At 48.0% G+C, this 24,212-nt stretch overlaps 1 protein-coding gene across 2 annotated transcripts in view; it reads left to right on the top strand.

Annotated features, from left to right (window-relative positions):
* PABPC1 (poly(A) binding protein cytoplasmic 1) overlaps positions 1-24,212 on the top strand; it is a 338,040-nt gene that overhangs the window by 209,747 nt on the left and 104,081 nt on the right. For both annotated transcript variants that reach the window (XM_086966062.1, XM_086966063.1), the window contains exon 10: positions 2,202-2,292. In XM_086966062.1, the coding sequence (XP_086822188.1) occupies positions 2,202-2,292 (91 nt within the window). The remainder of the gene's footprint in view (positions 1-2,201; positions 2,293-24,212) is intronic.

Below are 24,212 nucleotides of genomic sequence, written 5' to 3'. Positions count from 1 at the left end.
ACGGACCCACACTTCATGCCGAAGGTGGTGTCAGGGTTCCACATGAATCAAACCATACAAATACCAAGTTTCTTCCAGAAACAGACAACAAGCGCTGAACGAGCTCTTCACACCATAGATGCCAGAAGGGCTGTCATGCACTGCATTGAAAGGACAAAGGAACACAGGAAAACAAAGCAATTCTTTGTTTCCTTCGCAAAGAGTTTCATGGGGAAAACCAGTAACTAAAGGAACAATTGCGAGATGGATCACACAGACAATACAATTCTGCCACAAACGGGCAGGGGAAGAACTGGCAGGAGGGACACGGGCCCACTCTACCAGGAAAAAGGGAGCTACAATAGCTTTCCTTGCCAACACACCCATTCAGGACATATGCCTGGCGGCAACATGGGCTTCGGTGCACACGTTCACAAAGCACTACTGCGTGGATATACAGATGAACAAGGAAGCACAAGTCGGACAAAAGGTGCTTCGACACATATTCAATAACCAACGCTCATCTTCCACCCAGCCGCCACAAAAATGAGAAACCGCTACAAAGTCTATGCACAGCATAGTGAATCCAGAAAGATTCACGCTCAAAACGAATAGTTTCTTACCTGTCTGTGTAGTTTTGCAGCTTGAAGATCTTTCTGAATTCACTAGCGAACCCACCCACCTCCGCCAGAAAGATGAGGCTGGAGAGGAAGGGGGTTGAAACATGGACAATTACTTGAACAAACAAACCTTGAAGGTTAAAGCGGTGAATGACTTACTAGAACATTGCCATTACTTCGGTAACAGAACAAACACAAAAAGAATCCGAAGATGGCGCCCAAGGGTGGGTGCTTCCGCAGGAAGCCTGCCGAAGTCACCGGAAATACACCAAAAGGTGGGACGTCGCGCCTACCTGGGCTACGAAAAAAAAAGAAAGAAAAGACTGCGATTCCAGATCCAACTACAAGACCGCGGAATAATGCACAGCATAGTGAATCCAGAAAGATCTTCAAGCTGCAAAACTAAACCGACAGGTAAGAAACTATTTGTTACTTTCCAGGGTAGCCTCTTTATCAGACATGGTCTGTAGAGATGCTGCTTAGTCTTCAGTTTACATATTTACTAAACAGCCTTGTGTGGAAAGTCACAGATGCGAAGAAGCGCAAGTGGGCCAAACAAAGCTCAAAACTTAGTTCCAAGAATCACTATGAACAGGGCAATTTTTTTTGTTTTTAGCTCTGCTTTTCAGTGCACGCACAGCATATGATGCAATGCAGCATACGTTACATACAGAGAACATTACATATAAAAATAATTTTGTGGCATCTTTAAATGCAGAGTCGCATTAAACCCAGATGCTACCCAGTAGAGATTTACCTGTTCTTTTAAATATGTCTAATCATCGTTTGGTCTTGCAGTATTCTCTTTCTGGTGCACAGACTTGCTAAAGAAAGTTAATCACAGAGAGCGACTACAGTCTGAGGTAAAGTCTGTCCTGACGCAATGTGGGTTTCAGGAATGTTTCAAGAGTAACCTTATACGGCAAGCATGTTTGCTTTACATTTATTTAAAGGTGCATTATTCCAAATCTAACACTAGATGGCAAGGGTGAACAGCAGTTATTCTACACTGTGTAGTAGGCACCAAAATGTTTAGTGATATGCAGTTATTTAACATTCTATGTTTTGATACATTTAGTAACTATATACTAATTTGTGTTTTTCTTGACAAGATCCAAGTATTTTTTTAAACAAAATATGTAACTTTTTAAGCTCTCAACCTCCAATATTAGCTGTATTTTGATCAGACTTATCTTGCATATCTTGTTCAATTATATATAAATGTACCGTTATGTTTCCCCTTAATCTAAATAATTGTGCATGTAGAAACTCATGTTAAAGACTGATCTGTCAGCACCTTATGCTTACTTCTCTGAAGTCCCCTTTCTAAATATTGTACTAACACATGTTTCGATTTTAGCTATTTAGTTGCAAAAGTTATTGTGAACCGGTGGATGGATGGATGGACCATGACAATGCTCTATTGTTAAATATAGTCTGAGTAGAGTGGAAATACTTTCAGAATTTAATGCAGTCGTAATATTTAGGCATTGTGAACAAGACTAATATAGCAGTTTCTCCATTTTCTGTGTCACGCTAAAAAACAATCATTGGTAATCTGTTACCAGACTATTCTGAAAAATCTTTGATTTTGTCAAGCAGACTCAGAACCGTGCAGCTTATTACCCTGCTGGCCAGCTTACCCAACTAAGACCCAGTCCTCGCTGGACTGCACAGGGGGCTAGACCTCATCGTGAGTAATTTATTTTTATTCTTGCAAATGAATGGTGCTGTAAACCAAATGACCTTACTGATAAATATTAGTGTATTTTTTTTTTACATTTTCATGCATATGTATTGCTTGTTACAGTACGTGTTATGTGTGGCAGGACTCAGTTTCTCTGTAAAACCGGCCAGAAAGTGCTGGGGTTTCCAGTTACCAAGGCTATCTTGCCTCTATCCCACAACATTCCTGTTTTTTAACTTTCAGCTTTTTTCAATCCGATTTTCTTGTTTTGCAGAGTTGTTCTTTTTATGCTTTTATCTTATAAGCTGGAACACCACCACCCCTCCCCCCCCTCAACACACACACACACACTTAATGCTGGCTCCCACCATCTGCAACCAAAGGTGTAAAGATGCACTGCTGAAATATCCAATCCTTATTTCTATTCAAGTTAAGCAGGGAATGATTGATCACTTATTTTCATGACAATTATGGAAGTGGACAAGGAACCCAGCAGATAAATTTGTGTGTGTGCATGCAAGTGCACCTTTGCAAATCATTGACCAGGAGTGTCATTTACAGAATTGAAATACGCTTCTACTTGCTCTGGTACCTTTGATGTCGAGGCTTCCGCATTGTAGGAAATTAATTTTAAGTCTTGCTTGCTAAGATAATTCCCTCCAGTTTTCAGGGAATCTGGAACAAATCAGCCCTATACTTAAATTACAAATTAGATCCAAAAAGCAGCATAATTAATACTGTGTAGCATCTTCTCAAGGCCTGTCCAATCTCAACCTTGTAAACTGCATCCCACCATGTAATCCTAAAATTGCTGCCCACCTTTAGATCGATTAAGGTAGAAGGCCTGATAGGCCTAACCTTAGCAGAGTTGAGGAAAAGAAGCACCCACTCCTTAGGCATCCAATTCTTAGGCATTTTGTTTCCAGATTTTGAGTGGTACATTGGAACACCTTTTCTCAGTCCATTTTTTGTCAGTTTTTCTGTCTGAATTTTATTCAGGACTTTGCCTTCTGATGCAGTGAAGTAGTATACTATCCTGGAATCCATGTATTCCAGTTTGAGATGCCCTGCTTATTTGTCCAGTGTCCTTGAGGCTGAGAGCAAGCAGGTTCTGACCCTCATCTGGTCAGTGAGGCGTGCCTTCCAGTTCTCACTACACTAAAGACTGAATTCTGCTCTAAAGTGTCATAAAAGACACCTCAAATAGAGAGCAGTAGGCTGAGAGTCAAATTAGAGCACATGCAGGCGAAGGACAATAAGAAGACATGGTCTACATGGAAGCATTTGCATCAAATACTATTTTTGTTTGTGGGACGGAGGGGTGAGACATGTGACATCTCTGAAAAGCCCCTTTTAATATAATTTTAATAGTAATCTAGACAATCCATATGAATTTCCACCACCTCTACCCACAGAGACCTCCTCAAATAAAATTCAGAATTAGCTCAATCTTCTACTTTATTAAATACTATAACTCTGAACAGTTAAATCCATCAACATATCGTACACCAAAGGGCCAGCTCCGCACATTTCACTTCTGTTATCATGCATTAATTAGGTTGGGAAACAGTTTCCCATCCGTGCTCTTTCAGGGTAGACCTTTCTAGCCACTTGATACTCATTTGTGCATTTCTACCTCTGAATAATACTTTTTTTTGGGGTGAATCAAGGCCTTTCTTTTGTTGCACTCACAGAACAGTCAATTTCAGTACCTAGTGACTATTGATCCTATGAAGAGCCAATGGCAGACTTGCAGGAAAACACACATACATTCTCTCACTCGCTTCTCCATTATCAGGCCTCTGTAGTCATTAAGATAGCAGTTTTCGTACAATGAAATAACTTTCAAAACAGCCATGGGTTATACGGAACCTCATTCTGTGACCTGTACTCTGGCCGATCAGGAGGGTGGAATTTAGACTCCCAACTCCCTACAGAGGCCGAGCTGCTTTAATCTAAAAGAAACAGGTTAGTATTAGATTCCTTACCTTAGAATACCCCCAGGCGTCAGACTGGATCCGGAAACTTTGCGTAGCAGTACCCTTGCGCGTCGGTAGGTGCCGTCTGCGGCTCCGCGTCTGTCGTCTGCGTCGGGGTGACGTCGCCGGAGTACTTGGGTGCCGCCCTCGCGCGCTGACGTCAGTTCCTATTTTTTCCACGCCAGCAAGCGCCGATCCGGGAACAGTTCTACCCTTAGTTACTTTCTGACTAAACTTTTGGGATCATTTTTGATCATTTTTCGAAGTCGAACGACTCAGACGGTGCCGGTAGGGATGCCCGGGTTTAACCCCTGCGTAGACTGCAACCGACTGATGTCTGTTACCGACCCCCATCGCTGGTGTCTTCATTACCTGGGGCCCGACCACGATGACCAGTCGTGCCCCGACTGCCGGGCCTTGACGTCGAAGGCTAGGTGGGAGCGGTCCCGCAAGCGCCTCGAGCTCCGGCAGTCTGCCCTGCGCTGTTCGAGGTCCCGGTCCGGAAGGAGGTCGAGGGACCGGTCGCGGGGCGAAGTCATCACGGCTCAGTGGATCGTCCCCACTCTCGAGCTCAAAGTCCTCGGGCAAGAGGCAAAAAAGTCGAAGAGGCAACATCGCTCTTCCGACTCTCCCCCCCCCCCCCCCCCCCCCCCCCCCCCCCCCCCCCCCCCCCCCCCCCCCCACCCCCCCCCCCCCCCCCCTTTGTGACGCGGCCGGGGGGTTCAGGCGACACAACTGTATGTCGTGCATTCCCTCCACCTCAAAGGATTTGCGACATACAGGAAATGATTCCTTTATTCTACAATGGAGCGGTCGTTCCAGTCCTGAAGGTCCTTCGCCTGCTCGATCTGATGGCTTCCTGCATTCTGTTGGTCAACCATGCACGCTGGCACATTAGGGCGCTCCAGTGGTGCCTCCGCAGGCAGTGGTATCAACACAACGGAGATCTCGGGGAGTCGGTGAGGATCTCCAGAGAAACTGCGGCGGATCTGTCTTGGTGGGGTGTGGAAGGCAATCTGTCTCAGGGAAAGCCTTTTCATCTACCTCCTCCGGTGGCCACAGTGATATCTGATGCATCCACTCTAGGGTGGGGTGCTCATCTGGGGGATCTTGAGGTCAAGGGTCTTTGGTCTCCAGAGGAAAGGTTGCTTCACATCAACCTTCTGGAATTGCGCGCGATATGTTTGGCGCTCAAGGCCTTCCTCCCTTCCCTTTGCGGTCGGTCGGTGCAAGTCCTGACGGACAACATGACCGCGATGTGGTATATCAACAAGCAGGGAGGAGTGGGGTTGCAGTGTCTCTGCAGGGAGGCTCTGCGCCTCTGGTCCTGGGTTCAGGACCATCAGATTTGTCTGATGGCAAATCATCTGCCGGAGTTCTGAACGTGCGAGCAGACAGTCTCAGTCGGCAGTTCTCGGCCGACCACGAGTGGAGGCTTCACCCGGAGGTGGTTTGTCACGTCTTTTGGACGTGGGGGACTCCTCAGTGGACCTGTTCGCCACTCGCGAGAATGCTCACTGCCCGGCATTCTGCAGTATCCAATGCAAGGAGCCTTGGGGGACGCGTTTCAGTTGAATTGGGGAAGACAACTCCTTTACACGTTTCCTCCCATACCTTTGATTCCTCGGGTTTTGAGGAAGATTCGCCAAGACCGGGCCCAAGTTATATTGGTCGCCCCGGATTGGCCAAGAAGTCCCACAGGGTGTGGTACACGGATCTTCTCCACCTCTCCTCTCGCCCGCCGCTCCATCTCCCGTTCAGGGCAGATCTCCTCTCTAAAATGGAGGGGCAGGTTCTACACCCCCACCTCCAGACATTACACCTTCATGCCTGGAGATTGAATGGGGCAACCTGAATTCCTTTTCTCTCCCACACAATGTGGTGGATGTCATATCGGCTAGGCGTGACTCCACTAAATCCATTTATTCTTATAGATGGTCTAAATTTGTCTCTTGGTGTGGGGGGGAAGTCTGTTGACCCTTTGAAAGCACATTTATCTGATATACTACAGTTTGCTCTTTCTTTGGCGCAGCAAGGGTTTGCTGTTGCTACGGTAAAGGGTTATCTTTTGGCATTGTCGGCATTTCTCTGTTTGCTGGACCAGCCGTCTCTTTTCAAATCTCCTGTGGTTTTGAGGTTTCTGAAGGGCCTCACAAATAAGTTACCTCCTACTCCTTTTATTGTACCTCAGTGGGACTTAAATCTTGTCTTAACCTACTTGATGGGTTCTCCTTTCGAACCCTTGCACAAGTGTCCCATGAGCCTTTTGTCTTTTAAGACAGTCTTCCTGGTTGCGATTACCTCGGCAAGGAGGGTAAGTGAGCTTCAAGCTCTTAGTTCCAAGCCCCCATTCTTGACCATTCATGCTGAACGAATGGTTCTCAGGACCAGGGCTGCTTTTCTCCCTAAGGTGGTGACTCCCTTCCACCTAGGTCAATCTATTACCCTTCCTTTCTTTTTATCCTCCCCCTCACCCTTCCAAGGAGGAGGAGAGACTACTCCATCTGGACCCCAAGAGGGTGGTGAGTTTTTATCTTGATAGAACTAAAAACTATTGAATAGATGACCAGGTCTTCGTTGGGTTTGCTGGCTGCAAGAAAGGAAGAGCGGTACATAAGAGGACTCTTTCAAGATGATCATTCTCTTTATAAAGATCTGCTACTCTTTGGCCGGTAAGGATCCTCCAGAGGGTATAAGAGCTCACTCTACTAGAGCTAAGTCTTCGACATCTGCCCTTTCAAGAGGTGTGCCGGTTGAGGACCTTTGTAGAGCGGCGACTTGGGCCTCCCTCCACACTTTCGCAAAGCATTATTGCTTGGACAATGAGGTGAGGAGGGACGGACACTTGCGCACTCTATCCTCCAGGATTTTCTGGTGTAGAAGAGTGGACACCCTCCTCCGGGAGTGGGGACTGCTGTGGGACTCTATTCACAAGGTGAGGAATCCACACAGCAGATGTATCTATCAGAAGAACAAGTTACTTCCCTTCGGTAACGCTTTTCTGGTAGATACAGTATCTGTCTGTGGATTCCTCACTGACCCACCCGCCTCCCCGTTGTCCACTCTTCTATACCAGAGTTACTGTAATGTATTTACTTTATTGTCAAGGAGTTGTTTATTTCAAATGTTTTATTGCATTTGCTTCACACTGTTACCTTGATATTTGTACTGCGTATACTGTGTATATGTCTACTGTCATTGGTCCGTCCGTGTGCCTCGAAGGCACGGAAAAAAGGGCGGAACTGATGTCATCACGCCGGCGTGGGCCTATTGTAGTGTTGGTGACGTCAGCGGAGTCGCGTGCAATGCCGTGCCTCTGACGTCGTCCACGTGAAGCTACAAAAAAAATTCCGAATGTTGCTGACGCAAGGGGATATTCACAAAGTGAGGAATCCACAGGCAGATACTGTATCTACCAGAAAAGCGTTACCGAAGGTAAGTAACTTGTTCTCCAGGTACGTCGACTGCTAGAATCCATCAGGTGTCCATTTCTGCTTTGTCGACGACTACTTCGTCGACAGCTCAAGTTGCTCTCCCTGTGTCGTCGACTATATTCATATCCTAAACGTCGACTATGACGCCGACGGTGGTGTCAATGACGACAATGGCGATGACGACGGCTGCTTTGATATTGACGACGATGCCGTCTAAGATTTCTCCTCAGTCGACGATGGTTCTTCCGACAACTATGCTCTTGTCGACGACTATTCCATCACCGGCGACAACTGTCGACGGTGCAAAAAGTTAAAATTTCAATTAGAAGACGCCAGATTACACCGGAGATGACCTCTCCGCGAAGGGTGATGCCCCTTCCTCCGGCCTTTTTTGAGGAAGACTACTCAGAGGAGGATGAAAGTCCATAAGGGGATGCCTACAGTCCATCTCTAATCCAGGTCAAATACCAGGACTCGGACTCTGATGACTATTACGAAGAACAGGAACAACGCCCTCCCAGGGAGAGAACGCAGGAGCAATCCCAGAAGGGTATGGTTTCTATGCCCTCCTCTTTAATGAATGACTTACAAATCATGTTGATGGATTATAGGAGAAGATTTCCACCTCAATCCTCTGAGTCCATACAGCCGCCGCCACCTCCTCAATCAGCTTCTGCGGTTCAGCCACCAGAACAAGAACCCTCGAAAGAGAGACATGCTATCACCACGGGTCAAGCATATGGTGATAATGACAATGATTCTTCTGATGATGGACGGGAGGTGTCAGAGGTCCCAAACCCAGATAGAGAGTGGGACGATTCTTATTCCAGACCCGCCTTGTGCTCCATCGGACTGCTTCCTCTGATTTCAAAGAGCCATACAGGAAATCCATCCGCTCTAGTCCCATCATAGAGCATGTATGGTCTGAAGGTGTGAAGGTCATGCAGTCTCCAGCTACCGTTATTCCGGTACTACCGTGGCTGGAGAAGGTGGTAGTCCCGCTTGCCTAGTTGGCCAACCGAAGCCGGACTCCGTGATCTCCCAGGCGGGACAGAGAAAATCAAAGAATCCATCGGCCACTCTGGCTTCACCACCTGATAGGGAAGATAGACGCCTGGACAATGTGGGTAAAAGATTCTCTTCAATGTCCAGCCTCCTGGTTCTTGCTGCCAATGCACTTGCAATTTTGGGACGATATGATTGCCAAATGTGGTGCGATTTCTCTGTTTGTGGATCAGCTACCTGACACTGCTAAAGCGGATGCAAGAAGATTTTGGAGGAAGGGGAGCGATCTTCTTCAGAGATAATTGACTGCGCCATGGACATCGCCACGACTGCTTTTCTTGCTTTGGCCGGTTCAGCTGTCCTGAGAAGACCAGTTTGGCTTCGGGCTACCTGGTTTCGCCCGGAGTTGCAAAATAAGATTTTAGATTTGCCCTTCGATGGTGATATGCTTTTTGGCAAGCATATAGATGACTCCTTACAGGATATTAACAAGCATTTACAATGCAATGGTCTCAGCATTATTAAAGGTAGAGCAATTGGCATTGCTCATGACTTTTTTTTTTTAAACCTAAATAAATTGTATTGTCATTTACAATGGCAATAGGTGAGCATTAGAGAGTAGTAGAGAGTATTCGCAGACACAGAGGAACACACCACACAGTGGATGCTTACATCAGTAAACCCACACTGTCCAACTCCATACTGCCAAGATGCTCTTAATTCTTATCTTTTTCCAGTCAGGAGACCCAAGGCCCAAACAATTCTGACTCATATCGACTTGTTGAGTGGGGATGAGCTAATGCTATATTATAAACATATAGACTTGGCATGCTGTGCGTGGGTGGCACACCTGGGGCCCCGTAAGTATCACCAGGGAGTGCCAGGCACCCCTGTCGGAATCATCTTGGTGCCGTGGCCTTAGGGACCTGGGCTCAGCTCCTGTGAAGCTCTTCATCTGCACTGAATGTGGTGGGCAGCGTCTGCCCGTCCTGTGCCACGTACTCAATGCCTTGCATGGACACTACTGCAAAAGGGGTCAGTACATCAGCAACCTGCCGCCACCAGTCTTTCCAAATATGACATTCCTTCATGCTAAAGATGCCACGTGTACAAGGTCAAACCTGTTGTACCCTCTCACCACAGAGGTCAAGGGCTCGGCATTCTTCATATTCATCCCTCTCTAGTGCAATTTATCTTTTGTCAAATAATTGCAATCCAATACTTTGAGCAAGTTGTGGAGAAGCAGGACTACATCTCCCAGAGTGCATCGTGTTAAATGAATGGTAAACTCTGGTAAACACACTTAAGGTTGCTCCCACCTGGAGTTTTGCTCCAGGTAGCATTGTGGAAGTAAGCAGATCACTTGGGCTACTGAGGCATTCACTACTCAAAGCTATTTTCATAATGTCTCTCTGGTTTATCCCCCCTGACCCCCCCCCCCCCCCCCCCCTCCCCCTCCAATGCTTGGACCCTTTTGTTAAATGGTCCCTCCCCGGGTCAACTCTGTTGGCCTCAATCTCTGTGCCCCCATTGTGTCACATTGGATTGGCCCAGAGCAGCTTGACACCAACTGGTCAACAAAATCTTTCATAGATTTCGTGGTCGTTTGAGGAGGAGACTTTTCAAGTCTGAGCTCTGGGGAGGGCCAGCGCTTCTAACAAGGCAGGTACGGAACCAGTCGTACCGCGCCACATAATGGGGGTGATCAATAATTACATGTGACTTATAAATGTTACTTTTTAGGTGTTTGAGGCGCGCTCTGGAGATAAAATAATCTTTTAGTTGGAGCACAGAAAGTCCCCACACCATTCCTGACTCAGGTTTTCACCAATCCACTCCAAAGTCACCCCGGAGTTGCTGGTTTCTGCGACACTACCTCCTGCAGTGTCACTCGTGGAGGCTTCGCTTTTTGTTGCCTCAACAGGATAAGTTGCACCTCGAGGAAATGGAGGTGTGAGGACTGAGGGGGAGGGGCTGGGGATAGAGGGGGGACTAATGAAAAGAATTGAAGGGAGAAGAAGAGTGCAGATCAAACACGGAGCAGCAAGAGAGACGAGGTAAGGAGAGAAACAGGCATGAAAGGGGGAAATGGAGGAGTGAGGGGCACGGGATAGGAGAGGGCTGATTAAAATAAGTGGAGGGAGAAGAAGAGTGCAGATCACACCTGGAGATGCAAGAGAGACGACAATCGGATCTGGAGACTCAGCGGCTTTACCGCATCCATGTTGGTAAAAAGTCTGTTAGTATGTGTTCTTATATCATTTATAATTTCCGAGAGCAAAAAGCAGGCAATTATATCCTATGGAAGGAAATAAGTTACTGGTAAGTACGGTTAAAATGACTGTTCAGGGTCAGTACTGGGCTCAATTATGCAGCACTGAGGTCTCTCCTGATAACAGCTGAGTAAATCTGAATTCGTAGTTCGGCTGATATGTGAATGTTTTAAAATTCCTGAACTCCACACTTTGACTGGTTTCACTTGGAAATTCTTCTATGTTAGCCTATGGAAGAAAAGTGAGTTATCGGCTTTTAGGTAAGTACCTTCCTGGTAGAGTTAAGCTTCTGGGCATAGACTCAGGGGTCTCCCTTTGTCAGGTAGGTGGCTGCTGGCTGGCAGGCAACGCGGCTGTGGAAGCTGGGCACCTGGTCACTTGCTCAGGGCAAGGGGGAAGTAGCATAGGATGTAGGTGGCACAGCCAGCGGCACTCGGGCGGCTGGGTACACGGTGCTTTTGAGCCGTCGGGCGCTCAATGTTATCCAATGGGAAAGGTCAAAAAGTAACAAAGGCCGCAGGCTCGGGGACGGAGACTCTCCGGGGGCAACCAGCACTTCGAGAGGTAAGTTGGGATCTTGGAGCAAAGAGAGGCAGAGGGGGCTGTAGGGAGCCGGGTGCAGGGGTGTCGCAAAAGCGTACCCCCTAGGCTGGTCGCGGTTGGGGTGGCCCCTGGTTCTAAGTCTGCAGGCGTCGTCTGGTTCGTCGAGGAGGGTCTGTGGGCTCTGGACTTCGGGTCCCAGTCGCAGTGGGGACGTCCTCGTGGTCTTGGTTCAGTTGGGCCGGGCCTGGCCCGGGCTCAGCGGATGCAGAGTGGGCTGGTCCGGAGCTTCCTGGCTGGCACCAGGTGGGTTGTTGCAGCAGAACCTCTGCTGATGGGAGTCCCAGTCCTTAAGAGGGTCAAGGCAGGCAGGTCCTCCGGGTGTCCCAGGGTTGCTGTCCGCAGGAGTCGCCGGGATTAGGCAGGAGCAGGTTCCAGGATCGACAGGCCGGTAGGGCTGGGGCTAAGGCAGTTGTCCTGTTCGCAGCTGTACAGCTGGTCTTCTTCTTCTTTTCGTATCTGGATCTAAGGAAGGAAGGTTCAGGGAGCCCCTAAATACTGAATTTAGAGGTGTTACCGGTAGGGCAAGGACAGTGACCAATGGGTCCCTGTCTGAGTACACCCCCTAGCCTGCTCCTCTCCTGTGCGAGGGGGCAGGAGCCCGGGGTTGTGCTTCACCTTGTCTCCCCCACCTAAGGGGTGGGGTTGGGACAGGCTGGCGCCCCCCCCCCCCCCCCCCCCCCCCCTTCCCTGACATAGTTTTTCCCACCAGTCTTCCTGCCAGGGTGGGGGTCAGGACTGGTGGGGGCTGGTTGCTGGGTACAGCAAATGGTCCGGGGAAGCTCACAGAGGCGGCGTAGCTTTGAAGCTTCCCCCTGCCCTTCCTGGGGGAGGAGACGTAGCACCTCGCCCAGGATGTGCATTGTTGAAGGCCCAGGAGAGCGGGGGCTCTTCTACCCAGGTGTCCAGCAACATGTCTGCTGTGTGGCAGCATCTGCAGCCACTCAGCCCAGACGTGGATTATAGGTTAGGTTTTCAGGGGGCATCTAAGATGCCCTCTGGTGCATTTTACATTAAATCCCACACTGGCATCAGTGCGGGTTTAATGTGCTGAGAAGTTTGGTACCAAACTTGTCAGTCTTCAGTGTAGCCATTATGGTGCTGTGGAGTTCGTAATGACAACCTCCCAGCACCATATACTCTTAATGGCATCACTGCACTTACAGTGCCCAGGAATGGCCCTGGGTACTGTTGGGGCCCAAGGCTCATGCACCTGTGCCCACACCTCTGGCATAGGGCACCCATCTAGAGGGGTGACTGAAGTATGCTAGGGCAGCAGGTTCTGTGGGCATGGCACACAGGAATTTGTGCCATGTCGACAATTGGTTTACTTCTGTACTTAGGCACTCAGCCTGCAAAAGGCAGTGTGTGGGTGCCAGGGTATAGGGCCTCTGAGGGTGGCACAATCAGGGGTATTCACTGGTCACCATGCCCTGGGTACCTAGGGTACCGTTTACTAGGGGCTGACAGGTGGCCAGAGGCCAATTGGGTTTTTAGTTTCAGCACAGTTTTAGGTAAGGAACACAGGCCCTGGGTACCTGGTTAAGAGGAACCCAGGGCACACTCGGTCAAAGCACATCAGCAGTTCAGAAAAAAGTGGGGGCATACCAGGGTAAGAAAGATTGCACTTTCTCACAATGACGACCTCCCTTCACCATATACTCTTAATGGCATCACTGCACTTACAGTGCCCAGGAATGGCCCTGGGTACTGTAGGGGCACAGGGCTCATGCACCGGTGCCCACACCACTGGCATAGGGCACCCAGCTAGAGGGGTGACTGATGTATGCCAGGGAGTGGGGTTGTGGGCATGGCACACCGGGATGTGTGCCATGTCACAACTCTTTGTTTAGTCTTGCAGCGTGAATCTTTCCGGATTCACTATGCTGTGCATTATTCCGCGGTCTAGTGGTTTGGTTCTGAATCGTAGTCTTCTTCTTTTTTTTTTTTTTTTTTTGTAGCAGAGATGGGCGTCGACGTCCCACCTTTTGGTGTTCTTCCTGTGACGTCGGCACGCTTCCTGCGAAAGCACCCACCTTAAAGCGCCATCTTCGGATTCTTTTTTCCACCGTTTGGTCTGGATCGTCACCGAGAGGCTCCAGAGTTTTTGGAGGAAAGAGGAAAAAGCCGTATTTTGCACGGAAAGGATTAGAGAAGACACAGAGAAACCATGTCACTGTACCAGGACGACGAAGAAGGAGAACTTCGACGTCCAACGGAGAATGTGCACACAAGGGGCTCCCTGAGCGCTGGAATGGACAAAATACCGTTTAAACTCTGCCGTAACTGCCACCACAAGTACACGCAGAAGGACCAGCACTTGTATATTAGTAAGATTAATAGATATACACCTTTGTGGCATTCGACTCTCACTTCCAGTATAGGTTTTGATTCTATAGCAAGAAAATGGAAACTCCTGGGTATCTTTACGGTCCATGATTTTTTGTTTAAGAGTTTTGAAACAACCTTTTTTGATTTAAAAACGAAATATAATTTACTTAATGGAGACTATCTTAAGTATGCTCAATTGTTTGCTAAACTATCTGTGGATTTGTCAAACATCGAACTGCTGGAGCTAATGAGTAGACCCAATATTAGAATCGGCACCCTGTATGACACCTTTATGTTCAAAATTCAGGACGATCTTGAGAAAACTGAAGTAATGTGGGCACGGAAGTTTGAGAATCCTGATGTTGATCTGTATAAATGCATTGAACTATCAAATGGCCTTCTCATGTCTAGCAATCTTAAAGCCCAGTCATACAAAACCTTGTTTAGTTTGTACTACACCCCGGCTAAATTGCACACTTGGGGGGAAAGAGAAAATGATCTCTGTCCCAGATGTGCAGTGGGGCCTGCAGATAGTATCCACATGTTTAGTCGCTGCTGTAAGCTTGATTTAATTAAAAATATGATTTCAGATTATTGGATGGCATTATTTGGCCACAGACTGCCCGAATCTGATTGCTTATATTTAATGGGCTTCGATGGGTCACTAAAACTGTCAAGAAGTGAAAAAAGACTTGTTTTTATTGGCACAGCAATACTAAGAATAATTCTATCCGCTCGTTGGAAAGATTCTGATCCCCCTAGCTTCCAAATGTGGCTAGCTCGCCTTTTAGCGGTATGCAACTCTGAGACATCAATTTATGCTACCAGGGGACTGAAGGCTAGGAAGTTGGGAGAGGCAATCTGGAGTCCTGTACTACGCTGGAGGGATGGAATAAATCCAACCTCAAGTGGTAGTAAGTAGTTTATGGGGTTAATGTCTCCTGTTTTGTCAAACTGTTATTGGTTCTCCTTGTTTATTTCTCTTGTGTTCTAATGGAAATCACACCAACTGTATATTTGTTTTGTTCTTTGTATAAAATGCTGTGTATCCAATGTACTGTCCTGGTTTACAATAAAAAAAAAAAAAGGACCAGCACCCGCTTTGCAACCTCTGCCTACCGGTCGACCACGAGAGCAAGGATTGCAACTCCTGCTCCGCCGTCACCCCGAAGACCCTCTGGGTAAGAGAGAGACTGAGAAGATCCATCTACAAAATGCAAGGCAAAGGCCATCCTCTTGTCGCTTCGGGACCTGGGCCTCTTAAGCGACGAAGAGGACATCGCCAATGGACCAGATGACTAGACGGTCGGAGAGACCGATAAGAAAACATCTAAAGAGGTAGGAGAGACGTCGACCCCTAAAACCCCGACCGACTCTCGAAAAACAGAGTCGAAGTCCATGAAGGGAGCACTGGCGCCGAAAATCTCGACGGCCGCAGCTGCATCCAGGGACAAACAGCATAGCGGATCCTTCGAAAAGGACTCCAGACGGCGAAAACTGGCGAAAAGCCACCGTCATCAAAGCACGTCAGCGAAAAGGACCGCCTGACTTCGAAGTCTACAACTACGTCTAAGAGGTCAGCCGAAACACTAGACATCGAACAGGCCGCCAAAATGGAGAGAAAAAAGAGAAGGCTCTAGGCTGAAATGGATAACATCCTGCAAAGGAAAAGAGTTAGATGAAAAAGTTCACGATTCCGTCGAAACCAGACTACGATCATCGAGATATAAGAGGAGTTAGACACCGAAGAACCGTCAAACTCCCTAGCCCCAGGAACACCTAGAGGAAGGGTGCCTATACTACGGCGAGGAAGGTGACTATGACCAGCGGACGAGTATCGGCTCTGCATCGTCTGTGGCACAGGACCTGGAGTGGCAGGACCTCTACGCCGAAAGCTTAGAAGAGGCCGTGGAGACGTACCCTTCGAGGCATACGCCGCCAGATGACATTGGGGTCTACAACATGGTCATCAGGAACGTGGCAATGGCTTATGGAGTCAAACTGGAGGAAGAAAACCAAAGGCATGCTTCTTCTTAGAGACACTGCTGCCCACTCAAACAAAAAGTCAATTCCTCCCCATGCTTCCAAGTGTCCTGGACCAAGGGAGGCAGGCATTCATGGACCCAGCGAACTGCAGGTCTGTCACACCTAGGACGGAGAAGAAATACAAGCAGTCCTCTAAGGACCCCCCCCTACATCCAAGGATCCGTCATGGCAGACTCCATTATTGCGGCAACAGCCAGTAAGAGTGTAAACGTTTAAACAACCTCCGGCCCACCACCAGACAAAGAAAGTAGGAGGATAGACCTAACTGGGAGAAAAGTAGAGAGGAATGCAGCGGTGCACTTGCGCATTGCAAACTCTAATGCCCTACTAAACAGACATGCATACCAGCATTGGGACGAGGTCGGACAGCTGCTGAAACAACTCCCTGAGCAATACCAACAAAGGGCGTCACACCTGGTGGAGGAAGGCAAGAATATAGCAAATTCATGCCTAAAATCAGCTTTGGATGGGGCAGACACATCCAGTAGGCTCGTGATGATCGGCGTCACAGAAAGAAGGCATGCCTGGCTGAGGATCTTAGGCTTCAAGCCGGAAGTCCAGAACAACATTCTGAGCACCCCATTCAACTGAGAAACACTGTTCGGGCACCAGTGGATGAAACATTCACCCAGCTCAAAAAAGAGAATGAGAATGCAAGGTCCATGGGGGCCTTGCAATTCATAGGAATGAGAAGAGGCGCCCCGACACGGAGGCCAAACGGAAGAGGGGGAAACCAGCCGGGAACGTCACACAGACATTCCAGCAGGCCTACCAGGGCGACAATCAAGCGCAGCAGGGCCAGCAAAAACAAACCTGGCAGTACCAGCCTCGGGCCAGTCCTTTTGCAGGAGGGCGAACGGACGAGGGCTAGCAAGAAGAGGGGGCCAGCAACCCAACTCAAAGTGACTCCATCCCACCAAGCATGCCCACCCACACGATCCATTGGAAGGTAAGGCACAACAAGCTCAACAGAAGAGGGTTACACGGACCAAGCATCAACAATCACGTAACACCAGTAGGAGGAGGCTAAAACATTTCTTCCAGTAGGAGGAGGCTAAAACATTTCTTCCAGGAATGGAAGAGGATAACTACAGACGAATGGTTACTCAACATCATAGTTTGGATCCTGCATAGAACTAGAAAAGAAACCACCAAACAAAAACCAAAAAAGGATGGCGCACTCAGCAAAAGAACTAGCGCTACTCATAAAAGAAGCACAAGAGCTCCTCCAAAAAGAGGCCATCGAACCAGTTTCTTTCAGAGAAAGAAACAAGGGAGTGTACAACTATTTCCTAGTACCAAAAGTGGACGAAACGCTGAGACCCATCCTGGATCTAAGGTTCCTAAAACGATACATAAAAACACAAAAATTCAAAATGATATCCCTACAAGAGGTCATTCCTCAGATAAGGGTTGGAGACTTCATGTCCACCATAGACCTCAAAGATGCCTACCTGCACATTCCCATGAACAGGCAGCACAAACATCTAAGATTTACCATCAACAAAGACCACTACCAGTTCACAGCCCTACCCTTTGGACTAAAATCCGCACAGGGTCTTCACCAAATGCCTCGCTGCTGTGGCAGCGCACCTACGGAGGGAAGGGTTTCAAGTATACCCTTACCTCGACGACTGGCTAATAAAAGCAAGTTTCCACAGGACATGCAAGAAACATGCACAGCGGGTCACAGAAACACGGACAGGCCTGGGATTCTCCATACACTGGGGGAAATCCTCAATGGAACCAGAGCAAGTGAAGACCTTCCTAGGATCACAGATGAGCACCATACAGAGCAAGGTGTTCCCCTAGCGACAAGAGAACACTTGCCCTGTTGAAGGAGACACGCCACTACCCAGAAGGGGCGAGCTGTGACTGTGAGGAGAGCGAGCAAGATCATGGGGATGATGGCGTCCTGCATACACCTGGTCCCCAATACACGGCTCCACATGAGACCATTCCAGGAATGGCTGCAACAACAATGGTCACAAGCTACAGGAAGTTGGAATGATCTAGTGGTTGGAACGCACGCAGTGAAGGAAGAGATCGTGGTGTAACAAGGAGAACATAAAAAAGGTTAAGCCTTTAGCACCACTTACCCCAACGGAGACCATCACCACAGACTCATCCCAGATGAGATGAGGAGCACACATGAACAAGCTCAAGGTGAGGGGTCTTTGGACTCCAGCAGATGCGATCAGACACATCTACTACCTGGAACTAAAAACCGTGCTCTTCGCCCTGAAGGCCTTCCCGAAACAACTGTACAACCAGAGAGCGTTGATACAGACAACACAACAAAGATATTCTACATCAACAAACAGGGAGGAACACAATTAGTCTCACTATCCAACCTACCGCAGGAAATATGGAGATGGGCCATCCCACTCAAAAAAGACCTACTGGCCATACACCTACCAGGGAAGGACAATGTGGAAGCAGACCGACATCAGCATCCCACGAGTGGGAGCTCAATGCACAGGAAACTCAAAGGCTATTCAGGAGGTGGGGAACACCAACAATAGACCTATTTGCAACACACCAGAATGCAAAATGCCGATACTTTGCATAGAGACAACCAGAGGAACAATCCCAGGGGAATGCCCTATGGATAAGCCTGTCAAAAACATAACATTTGCCTACGCTTTCCCCCCAATACCACTGATACACAAGGTACTCAACAAGTGCTGAACCAGCAACATGACACTGATCCTGGTGGCACCACAGTGGGCAAGGCAGACCTGGTACTCACAAATAATGGAAATGGCACAGGGAACACCCCACAAGTTCAGGAAAAGAAAAGACTTACTCTCCATGCAAAACAGAGAAGTACTACACCCAGAGCCAGAGAGCCTCAGCCTGGCTGCATGGCTCCTGAAGACATAGAATTTGCACACTTAAGCCTACCATAGAGCACTCTGCGGGTGCTAACATAGGCAAGGAGACCTACCACATGAAGGTGCTATGTGGGAAAATGGAAGAGGTTCACACACTGGTGGAGCAAGAAAAAGTTGGACAAGAAAATTACAAGGGAATCAACTGTACTAAAATATCTGACACCTGCTGAAAGCAAAACCAAGTTCATTCTCGCTGAGAGTACACCCAGCAGCGATAGAAGCCTACACAAGAAGAGAGACAGGAAAGAGCTTCTTTACATCACAACTAGTGAAAAGATTCCTGGAAGGGGCTAAAAGATTAGCACCCCCCCCCCCCCCCCCAAAGTATGCCACCACCGGCATGGAACCTTAATTTAGTCCTAACCGAGCTTATGAAGGCACCTTTCGAACCCATTCATAAGGCATCACTACAAATGCTCACAATGAAGACAGCCTTTCTAGTGGCAATCGCCTCGCTACACAGGGTAAGCGAACTGCAAGCGCTGACACTTCAAGAACCCTACATTCAAATACACAATGATAGGGTGGTAATGAGAACTGACCCACACTTTATGCCAAAGGTTTTGTCTAGGTTTCACATGAACCAGACAATACAAATACCAAGCTTCTTTCAGAAACCATCCACAAGCGCAGAAAGGGCCCTACACACTCTGGACGCTAGAAGAACAGTTATGAATTACATGGAAAGAACTAAAGAGCACAGGAAAACCAAGCAGTTCTTTGTGCCCTTCGCAAGCAGTTTCCTGATAGACCAGTAACGACGGGAACCGTTGCACGATGGATCGCGCAAACTATACAATTCTGCCACAGGCAGGCAGGCCAAGAACTAGCAGAGGGGGCACGAGCCCACTCTACCAGGAAGAAGGGAGCAACAATATCCTTCCTGGCTAACACACCCATTCAAGACATATACCTGGCAACTACATGGGCTTCAGTGCACACGTTTACTATGCACTACTGTGTGGATATACAAATGAACAAGGAAGCACAAGTAGGACAGAAGGTGCTTCAACTTATATTCAACAACCAACACTCATCTTCCACCCAGCCACCACAAACATAACAAACGGCTACAAAGTCTATGCACAGCATAGTGAATCCAGCAAGATTCACACTGCAAAACTAATAGTTTCTTACCTGTCGTAGTTTTGCAGCTTGAAGATCTTTCTTGATTCACTAGCGAGCCCACCCACCTCCACCAGAAAGATGAGGCAGGAGAAGAAGGTGCAACTACAAGGACAATGTACAAACAGACACCTTAAAAGACAAAGCGAAAAATCATTTACTTTGAGGAAGAACTAGAAAACATTGCCTAAGGATTCACAAACAGAACACAAAAACAAGAAAAAAAGAATCGAAGATGGGGCCCAAAGGTTAGAGCTTCCGCAGGAAGCGTGCTGACATCACAGGAAGTACACCAAAAGATGGGACGTTGACACCCACCAGGGCTACAAAAAAAAGAGAAAGAAAAGACTACGATTCCGGACCCAACCACTAAACCGGGGAATAATGCACAGCATTATTAATCCAGAAAGATCTTCAAGTTGTAATACTACACCAACAGGTAAACTGTTCGTTCTGCACCAGGACACTCACCCTGCAAAGGCAGTGTGGGTGTGTCAGAGTGCAGGGCCCCTAAGGGTGACACAGTAAGTGCTGCAGCCCTTAGGGGTCTTGTCTGGTCACAATGCCCTGGGTGCCCATGGTACCATTTACCAGGGGGTGACATGTGGCCAGAGATGCCAATTGGGTTTTAGCTTCAATACAGTTTTAGGGAAGGAACACAGGCCCTGGGCACCTGATGAGCCGGAGCCCAGGGCACACTCAGTAAAGCACATCAGCAATTCAGCAAAAAGGGGGGCATACCATGCAAGAAAGATGCCACTTTCTCACACAACTGCACTACCCCATCCCACCCCCCAACGAAAGGTGATGAGACTAACCTTGCCCTAGGGAGTCTTCATTGTCTTAGTGTAAGAACCTGGAATGTCCATCTGCATTTGCATGGACAGTCCCTGGTCTTTGTTCCACTTCAAAGTCCATTCCCTGAAGGGAGATGGACCAACTTAGTAGTTTTGGATTGTCTCCATCTGCATTAGCCATCTGAGAGGTATGTGGTCAGTTTGAACCAGGAAGTGAGTTCCAAACAGGTAGGGCCTCAACGTCTTCAGGGACCAAACCACAGCAAAGGCCTCCCTCTTAATGGTACTCCAACTCTGCTCTCTGGGGAGTAGCCTCCTGCTTATAAAAGCAACAGGTTGGTCTTGTCCATCATTGGTCTGGGATAGGACCGCTCCTATCCCTAGATCAGAGGCATCAGTCTGCACAATGAACTGCTTGGAATAATCTGGTGCTTTTAGAATTGGTGCGGAGCACATTGCTTCTTTTAGGTTGTCAAAATCCTTTTGGCAACTAACAGTCCAGTTGGTTTTCTTGGACATCTTCTTGGAGGTGAGTGCTGTGAGGGGAGTCATGATGGACCCATATCCCTTCACAAACCTCCTGTAGTACCCAGCCAAGCCAAGGAATGGCCTGACTTGTGTCTGGGTTGTTGGAGCTGCCCAGTCCATGATACACTGGTTTTTGGGGTTCGAGGCATGTGGGCTGCTGAATTCATATCTGTGCATAGATCGCCGCCTAATGTTTGGTCCGGATGATTGCACCTTGTTGTCCTGGAAGAGTCTTCGAAGTATCACGAGATAGGTGGCTCCTCCCTTGGACTACAGTGCGCATGGGCATCCTCTCAATCTTCAGATTGTATTTTTCCGCTATTGGGTTCGGATGTTTTTCCTACACTCGAAGTTCGGAATCGAAACAAAACTTTTTTAAAGGCCTTCGGAATCAACGGTATTGTTTCCACTCGGTGCCTATTACCTCGGATAAACTTCCTTCTCTCCGGTCATCGGCGCAGCCCGTTGGGCCTTTCGACGCCACGTGGGCCTATCGTCGATGGAACGGAGTCCATTTAAATTCTGCCCACAATGCCATTCCAAGTACCCGCATACTGACAGACATCCAGTATGCAACAAGTGCTTGTCACCGGACCATAAAGAAGATGATTGCGTGGCTTGTGCCCAATTCCGTTCCAAAAAGACTATCCGGAATCGACGGGCCGCTAGGCAAGAGAAACCTTTTTCGACAACTACCAAGAGCTCGTCGACGTAGAAGACTCTGATCTAGAAATCGTGGCCGTCTAGGATGATTCGGAAGACTAACAGATCCCGCAGGGGCGAACCGTCAGTACACTGCCCCTGAAACCCACTCTACTGAGAACAAAGGCTCCGGTCGAGGCATCGCCAACAGGCCTTAGCCAAGCTAAAGACACTGATTCAATAGCCACGTATTCAAGCTTTGCTACGAATACCTAGAAAAAGCCTTTTGACACTCCAGGCCCAAGTCACGTTCTCAAAAAGCCAAAGGTTGTCGATCCGAAGGCTGTCGGACCGAAAGTCGCAGACCCAAAGGCCGCCGAGCCGAGGCTCGACGTACCGCGTAAGCCTTTACAACCAAAGGTCAGCGACCCGAAAAGGAGTCGACTCGAATGTCGCTCCGAAAAAGCCAGTCGAACCGAAAGTAGACGAACCGAAAGCAGTCCAACCAAAGAAGGTTGCGCCAAAGCCGATCGACCCGAGCACAACTGCTCCGAAGAACCCACTCGAACCGAAGAAACCAATCGATTTGACAAATGACAAACAACCAAAGAAGGTCAAAACTCAGAAAAAACCAGTCCGACCTACAAGTCCAGTCGATCCAAAACCAAGCCTCGACCCGAAGAAGGCTGAAAAGACACCTAAGCCTATCAAACCGACAAAACCTGTCGATCCAAAAACAAACGTCGAACCAAAAAAGACAAAACCCAAGGATTCGACTCCAAAACCAAGGACAGTGGAAGAAGAACTTTCACCCTGATCCTATAGAAGAGGAAGAATCAAAACTTTACATAGACCCTGAGACTGGCAAGGTAACAGTTTACTGCAAAAAGAAGAGATCAGTGGACACTGAACCTTCTTCACCAATTCCTCTAAAGAAAAAGAAAGACTCTGCCACTTCTCCACTTAGACCTTTCGAACCTGTCTCTCCTACTGTGCCTACCACGCCTTATGCCCCTTACTCTCCTACACAGTCCGAGTATAATGTAGATTATGCAGAAGAGGATCCTGAGCAGGATTATAACTATCCACAGCACCGAGAGACACAGGATAACACATGGGACAATCAACAAGACCCATATGATACACATCCTATCCCTGACACCTCCTCCTACCCAGTTAAACCATCACCCACAGATGATACAGTAGCATTTAACCTACTAGTGGACAGGTATTTGACATGTATAGTGACCCAATAGAGGAGGATTTCCTTTTTGACACATTTGCCTCTTCTGAGATAAGTTAAAACACTCCCTATGTTAAAGGGTGTACTAAAACACCCCATTGATATCTTTAAGGATACAGCTAGAGCACGTGTTATCAACCCTAGGGTTGAGAAAATATAGGCTTGCCCCTACAGACCCCACATACATTAGAGGTCAACTACCACTTGATTCACTAGTTGTAGCTAATGCACGAAAAAGGGCCAACTCCCAAACAACTGGAGAAGCACCACCTCCCGATAAAGAATCAAAAATCCTTGAAAAGAGTGGCTGCACAGGCAGCCAATTCATGGAGAATAGCTAACACGCAGGCTCTACTAGCTCGCTACGATAGGGCACACTACGATAGACTAGAGAGCATACTGCAACATCTACCTGAGCCATTCATAGAACAAGCTGATGCTCTTATTCAGGAGGGGAAGCTCATCACAAATGCCTCCATTAAATGTGCATTAGACGCAGCAGATACCGCAGCAAGATCCGTTAACACGAGTGTCTTGCTAAGACGACACGCACGGCTACGCATCTCAGGCTTTAAAAGCAATGTGCAATCTACTATTCTAAACCAGCCGGTCAATCCAGACTTCCTCTTTGGACCAGCAGTAGATAATATTCTGGATAAAATGAAAAAAGACTCTGAGACTGCAAAATCAATGGGTGCACTGCAGTTCCAACCGCATAAAAGCTCCTTTCGGCACTCATCATACACGAGGCAACACGTCACAAGGTGCCTCGGCATATAAAGCCAATACCCAGTCCACCTTCAATAAAGGTCCCAATCGAGTTGGATACAGAGGAAATAGCAATAAGGGGAGAGGACGTGGAGGCAATAACAGAACAAAACAGTGACTTCAATACACTACCTCCAGACCACATAACACCGGTCGGAGGAAGAATACAACAGTTCCTACCATTCTGGGACAACATTACCACAGACAGGTGGGTAAGACAAAATATCCAGTATGGCTACTGTCTAGAACTGACTTCTA

This window comes from Lissotriton vulgaris, chromosome 4_1 (genome assembly GCF_964263255.1).
Source record: "Lissotriton vulgaris chromosome 4_1, aLisVul1.2, whole genome shotgun sequence".
Classification (NCBI taxonomy): domain Eukaryota; kingdom Metazoa; phylum Chordata; class Amphibia; order Caudata; family Salamandridae; genus Lissotriton; species Lissotriton vulgaris.
Note: the sequence above shows the minus strand (reverse complement) of the source record. Positions and strands in the feature narration are given on the sequence as shown.